The sequence below is a fragment of the Triplophysa rosa genome, linkage group LG4 (assembly GCF_024868665.1).
Source record: "Triplophysa rosa linkage group LG4, Trosa_1v2, whole genome shotgun sequence".
Taxonomy (NCBI): Eukaryota; Metazoa; Chordata; class Actinopteri; order Cypriniformes; family Nemacheilidae; genus Triplophysa; species Triplophysa rosa.
Window position 1 is genome coordinate 18153460 of NC_079893.1, and position 7382 is coordinate 18160841.

General features: G+C 49.2%; 1 protein-coding gene across 1 annotated transcript in view; it reads left to right on the top strand.

Annotated features, from left to right (window-relative positions):
- Nucleotides 1-6761, top strand: part of LOC130553015 (mucin-13) — a 35864-nt gene extending 29103 nt beyond the window's left edge. Inside the window, exon 4 of the mRNA XM_057331752.1 lies at nucleotides 6747-6761. Coding sequence (XP_057187735.1) covers nucleotides 6747-6761 — 15 coding nt within the window. The remainder of the gene's footprint in view (nucleotides 1-6746) is intronic.
- The last annotated feature ends 621 nt before the right edge of the window (nucleotides 6762-7382 follow it).

Sequence of the window (7382 nt, forward strand, 5' to 3'; positions counted from 1 at the left end):
ACACACCATTTTTAAGCTTCTGGAGCACATCTATGAACCTTAATGCACGTCATTGTGAAGGGCTGTGACTCTCATACACTCTACTGTTGGCTAAAGCTATATAACTCCTTACTTAGGATTATAATGACCCTTAATAGGCTTTGTCCATTATTTACCTATAAGGGCCCCATAAGATAAGTTACGACTCGGACTTCCTGTGGTCACAGGAAGTCCCACACGTAACACTTTTGGCGCGGCTCCCATAGGTAGCTAATGGACACACCATTTTTAAGCATCCAAAGCACATCTATGAGCCTTAATGCACGTCATTGTGAGGGGCAAAGCCTCTCATGAACTCTGCTGTTGGTTAAAGCTATATAACTACTTACTTTGGCTAATAATGACCCTTAATAGGCTTTGTCCATTATTTACCTATGAGGGCCCCATAAGATAAGTTACGACTGGGACTTCCTGTGGTCACAGGAAGTCCCACACGTAACACTTTTGGCGCAGCTCCCATAGGTAGCTAATGGACATACCATTTTTAAGCTTCTGGAGCACAACTGTGAGCCTTAATGCACGTCATTGTGAAGGGCTAATCCTCTCATGCACTCTACTGTTGGTTAAAGCTATATATCTCCCTACCTAGGCTAATAATAACCCTTAATAGGCTTTGTCCATTATTTACCTATGAGGGCCCCATAATATAAGTTACGACTGGGACTTTCTGTGGTCACAGGAAGTCCCACACGTAACACTTTTGGCGCGGCTCCCATAAGTAGCTAATGGACACACCATTTTTAAGCTTCTGGAGCACAACTGTGAGCCTTAATGCACGTCATTGTGAAGGGCTGTTCCTCTCATACACTCTGCTGATGGTTTAAGCTGGATAAATCATTGCCAAAGCAAACGAGACCACTGACAGGGGTCTTACTCTCTCTACCTAATTTTGGGCCCTTCGAATGAATCGCAGATGTGAGAAAACATTGTGTCGATGCACACCGTCGCTTTTATATGCACGTTCGACTCGAAAGTCAAAGAAAAGGGCTTTGGGCTGTTTAAGCGTCTGTCGCACAGCCGCTGGGCTCAAATGAGGCAGTCATCTCCGAGACGGGGTCCCCCGGGGCGCCGGGTGGAGACCGAGTCTTCGGGCAGGCTTCGGGGGCATCGGGCAGGCCTCCCTCAAGTTTAGGCTGCAAGGGGAACGCGTAGGCGTTCTGAGGATGGAGGCGTGGCCAGCGGGAAGCCCCACCCAAAATAGGTTACAAGGGGCACGCGTATTCCTCTCGTGTACGTCGGGGTCCGGAGCCGGCCCGTAGGCTGCAAGGGGGTTGCATAGGCGCTCTTCGGGAGGCCCGGTCGCAACCTGATCGGCGCGCTCGGCTTAGGCTGGGGCCGTACGTCGAGTCGCCCCCTCGTGGTTCTGCCCGAGAGAGCGCCTAACCCTTCGTTCCGTGACTCAAAAATTAGGCACTTTGGGCATTTTTCTGGGGTCCCCCGGGCGTCGCCGCCGCCCCATGACACTTCCGTTCGATCGCGGGCGCTCTCCCCTTCGTTTCGGCACCGCCGGGCGACCTGGGAAAAATTTGGGGTCGTCGGCGCGCAGCGTCCATAACTAGCCGTCCGGCGCGTGTCGACTAAGTTACACAATACGTTTGATGGCCTTAGGCATGCAAGGTCAGGGAAGAGGAGCATCAAGTGCTACTAGTTGCGCCCTATTGGCCCAACCGGACTTGGTTCTCAGAGCTGGTGAGCCTGACAACAACTCCCCCCTGGCCGATTCCCTTGAGGAAGGACCTCCTTTCTCAGGGGAAGGGCACGTTTTGGCATCCCAGGCCAGACCTCTGGAGCCTCCATGTCTGGCCCCTGGACGGGACGAGGAGATCCTGAGCGACCTACCCCCGGCGGTGGTAGAGACCCTCATACAGGCTAGGGCTCCGGCCACTAGGAGACTTCAAGTGGCGCATCTTCTCGTCTTGGTGCTCTTCTCACGGAGAAGACCCGCAGAGATGCTCGATCAGGTATATACTGTCCTTTCTCCAGGAGAGACTTGAGAAGAAACTCTCCCCTTCCACACTGAAAGTGTATGTTGCCGCTATAGCCGCACATCACGAACCAGTTGCTGGTAAGTCTCTAGGGCAGCACGACCTGGTAACCAGGTTCCTGAGGGGCGCGAGAAGGTTGAATCCGCCTCGCCCGCGCCCCGTACCCTCTTGGGACCTCGAAGTGGTCCTGGAGGGCCTCCAGAGGCCCCCCTTCGAGCCCCTAGGAGAGGCCGATCTTTCTCGCCTGTCGATAAAGACGGCCCTCCTGGTAGCGCTCGCCTCCTTCAAGAGGGTAGGGGACCTACAAGCATTCTCTGTGTCCTCGGGTTGCCTAGAATTCGGGCCTGGAGACTCTCACGTTATCCTGAGACCACGGCCCGGCTACGTGCCCAAGGTTCCCACCACTCCCTTCCGGGACCAGGTGGTGAACTTGCAGGCGCTCCCCACCGGGGAGGAAGACCCAACCCCATCCGTGTTGTGTCCAGTACGCGCACTGCGCCTCTACTTGGACCGCACGCAGAGCTTCAGAAGCTCTGAGCAGCTCTTTGTCTGTTTTGGAGGTCAGCAGAAGGGGAGGGCTGTCTCCAAACAGAGGCTGGCGCACTGGATCGTGGATGCCGTCGCTACGGCAGACCGATCTCAAGATCGCCCCTGCCCGTTAGGAGTGAGGCACACTCCTCATGGGCACTGGCTCAGGGCGCCTCTCTGGCAGACATCTGCAGAGCTGCGGGTTGGGCTACGCCCAATACCTTCGCGAGGTTCTACAACCTCCGCGTTGAACCGGTGTCAGCCCGCGTCCTGCAGGGCAACAGGTAGGACCGGCAGCCGTTGGGCGTACGCCTGCGGAAGCCCTTCCCCCTTCGGGGGGAGCAGTGGCGATCCAGCCTCACTTCTTTCCCCTCGGGTAAAGAATAGGCATTCCATCCATCACTAAGCACCCTTCCAGGGGACAGGCTGGGCAGAGCAGCCCTGCCCCCTTAGGCCGGGGAACAGTTGAGTTATCTCCCACATAGCTCTAACCGGACCTAGTGCTCCAGACGTGGTAACACCCCCTCCGTGGGCTGTTCCGTCTGATGTATCCTCATGAATGGTTCCCACCTTGGCAACCCATGACCTCCCCAGGTGGACTCCCACCTTGCGGTTAACTCCTGCAGTCCGCACATTCTTCCCATGAGTTCTCCCCTGATGGTGAGACCATGTGGTGTCTCCACTAATTCCTCCCTACGGTAGGTAGTGGCCTCTGCAGCGTTTTTCCCCCAGGGGGAATAATGCTTACCCAGTGGCCCGTACGGTGCCGGGCGGCTTCTCGCCATTTAGAGAATTAGGCCTCCGCCCGTGACGGCCGGCGTTAGGGGGCTTCCCAACTTTTTGTGGAAAGCTCTGGGTCCCCCTTCCTCTCCACTGGAAGGTCATAATTTCGCGCTAGCGTGTTCGTCTGACTCGCCCAGGCCAGTCAACGTCGCTCCGCAGAGATTGTGACGCGGCTCAGTGCTGTGGCGTTTTCCATAGGAACCCCATTCTGTCGGTTCGACACAACGTCGAGAGACCGACAGAAAGGGAACGTCTTGGTTACGGATGTAACCTCGGTTCCCTGATGGAGGGAACGAGACGTTGTGTCCCTCATGCCACAACACTGGCCGCCCACCCCAGCGGTCGGGGGAGGATGCTTTAGGCTCCTCAGACCAAAGGTGAATGAATGAGCACGCCGGCTTCCCTCTTATACCCGGACATCCGGGGAGGAGCCCGGCATGCAAATTTCATTCGCCAATTTTCATTGGCCTTTTCTAAATACTCAGAAGATGATAGGTTCTCAAGACAAACCCCATTCTGTCGGTTCGACACAACGTCTCGTTCCCTCCATCAGGGAACCAAGGTTACATCCGTAACCAAGACGTTTCTCTGACACCATACATGTCAGAAATTTTTTTCCTTCAGTCGCTTGCTCATTTTTCAGATCAGAAATAAAATTCTCAAAACTACTTCAAACTCCACAACATTTCTCAGCAGCGGAAGTCGTCATAGTTAATGGGAGAGTACCACAAATATATTTTTTGCATTCCCATTTGCTCAAATAGCAAAAGAAAAACTCCACAACAGTGTTTTCACGACATTTAATAAAAGTAAAAAAATAAAGAGACTGAACGGCAGTCAGAAGAGAGAACAATGTCAAATTTACAGACGCTGCATTAGAAACACCCCCACATTACTGTTAAATAGTTTTGTTTTTGTAATTTGATACAAAGGAAGTATAATACCCAAAAAAGTGTTATTAAAGTACATTCATTTAAAAATATGAAAATATTTTGGGCAAGGTTTTAGAGAGCACGTGGGTATCAAACAGTGGGTCTAACGGATGACTGGTTCAGAGCTACAGCGACTTTCAGGTAAGCATAGTGAAATTAGCTGATTATATGAAAAATACTTTAATCACAATGTTAATTAGTTTAGTTTTGCAGCAATTACTATTGTTGTAATGAGGTTATGATTGGGATAGCTGTATGATTGAACTTTCTCGAAAACTGCGGCCGCCATTCACAGAGCTGTTAGCTAGTAGGCTAATGTTACTTACAACTAAGCAATACAGTCAAAATTACATTGATAAATGTTTTTGCTAAGACAATGTTTTTCCATACCATTTAGTTCACTCTTTCGATATATCGAAATGTTTAATTGGAGCACATTCTTGAGATTCACCCCAAATCGTCTAAAACAGGAGCAACGTCGGTCCTGGGGCCTCATTGACAAAGACTTGCGTTGATTCCATACTAAAACATTGCGTACGGACAAAGCTGTAAATGTGCGTATGCACAAAAAACTCAGATGTATGAATCTCTGCGTACGCAGGATCCCACGCATATTATCTTAGTACATCACAATTCACTTGAAATTGAGAGCACATGCACTAGCACTCTGTCTCCTCCCTCGATTAAATTAATTTGAATATGGTAATGAGTCCACATTGGCAAAACAAAGCAGCAAGAAAATGGAAAAACCATGCAGCAAGAAACGAAAATTTACGGAATGTGAATTGGAAGTGCTACAGTCAGAGGTAGAAGCTAGGAAAAATATTTTATTTGGAACTTTGTCCTCCGGAATTAATAACAAAAGGAAAAAAATGAGTGCGAAAGTTTTTGGCTGACGCCGTCAACGCAGTGGGATCGGAAAATCGCACTTTAAATGAAATTGAAACGAAATGGTCGGATATAAAAGTTGAAGTTAAGCGGTGAACTCAGGCGTTTCCAGTACTCCTCCCAGTGCTGAATCCCGTCCGTCTGGCCGCGTCTGGATGCATGCTGTTCTGGAGTCACAACAGCAAATCGTTCGGCCCATCGGAGAAATTAACACTCACCTGACGCACTCACAGACATAAGTCACTCATTAAAGGAATTGGTCAAAAAATGAACTTTGTGTCTGATTACCATTTATATTATCGCAATCACATGTTGACGGGCCTGGATAGCTTGTTGGTTGGGCTGCACGTACACTGGTCCTGGGTCGGGGTCATCTGGCGGCGCTACCACCTCACCAAGTGGTATGCCGTGCATGTGCGCAACATTGTGCAGCGCACCACAGGCCAGCACGATGCGGCACACCTTGTCAGCATGGTATAGCAGCATTCCCCCGGTCCTGTCAAGCAGCATTCCCCCGGTCCTGTCAAGCAGCATTCCCCCGGTCCTGTCAAGGCAGCACCACCGACATTTCAGCTGCCCAATCGCCCGCTCTACAACTGACTGAGTGCGAGAATGGGCATCAATTGTATCTGCACTCTCGGTCAGTTTGTGGGTTGATGAGGGGGGTTAACAACCATGTCTTTAGTGGATAACCGCGGTCTCCTGATGGGCAGTTGAATGATTTTTTTTTTTTTATATAGAAACATAACTTTAAATGCATCACTGACCAAGAAGCCACCCATCACGCACCCTGCCAGCTTGGAGCCTCATCTCAACCATGCTGTTTATAAGTATGAATGAATCATGGGTTGACCCAGGCCACCTTGCCACAATATTTGTTAGGCGCATTTGTGCGTCACATATTATCTGCACATTTATTGAACGGAAATGTTTCCGATTCACATATGCAAATTCTTCCTCAGATGGTGCCTTTATAGCAATGTGTGTGCAGTCGATCGCTCCGATTACATTAGGAAAACCAGCTATCACTGCAAATTGTGCTTTAATGTTTGGCTGGTCAACTGCATCGTATGGGAACCTTATATATCTGGTAGACATGCGGATGATCCCATCCCATACAGCTGGCATTGTGCAGCTCAAAGACGACTGGCTTATTCCTGAGCGGTCTGCCAATTCCCTTTGGAAAGAGCCAGTTGCCAGGAAACCAAATGTTGTGAGCACCTGTAAGGAAACGGGTAATGCGTGGCTCCTCGCTGTCTCTCTCTCCAAATTCGGACCCAACTCAGCACAAAGTTCCAAGAGGATAGCCCTTGTAAATCTGAAACAGCTGATAAGCTGTTCATTATCATGGGCCAGAAAATAATTATGGTCCCTAAAAACTCGTTCTCTTCGGATTCTGCCATTGGCAATGTCCTCTAATAAGGCTAATGCTGCCATTGTCATGGACTAAGGGTTGTATTAATTTGCTCATGCTTTTATAGGTTTTTTCTTACAGTAATTGCATAATTGATAACATATTCCCATAAGGCTCGTGGACAATAGTGTGTCAATTATTTTATCAATTACAAATTAATCATAATGTTTCTCACAGCTGGTGGTGCGATAGACTTGTCTAATGATTTGATAGTCTATATGTTTGCAACTTCAATTCATTGCCTCTAAAAGTCGCCAAAGGACAAAAACCATGAGAAATGTACTTACGCCATACATGAAGTTGGCGTGGAGGAATGCACATTCTCACATTAATTTCACTGTTAGTACATCCGACCGTGAGCGCGAAAGCTGACGTACGCAACATTTATGTGCGTACGCAGCATTGATACATGAGGCCCCTGGAGAGCCGCAGCAGAGTTTATAGCTCAAAGTTACCCTAATCAAACACACCTGAACAAGCTCATCAGTGTCTTCGGGATTAACGTTATTAACCCAGATAGCAAGAGTTGTGTTTAATTAGAGTTGGATCGAGCTAAACTCTGCTGGCGAGGCTCTCCACGCTGTAAAAATGAAAGGTTCTTTGAGGAACCATTTGGGGTTCTTCACATTGCCACACCAGCGGAACCCTCAGGGGAAACTCAAGGCACCGCTTAATGAAGGGCGGTTCTCTGAGGAACCATCAAGTCTTCTTGGGGATCCCTTTTATTAAAATGGTCTGGAACCATATTGGGTGCTTCAAGGCACCATTTCACAGTTTATATTTGCTATTCACAATATTTTAATAAGCATAAAT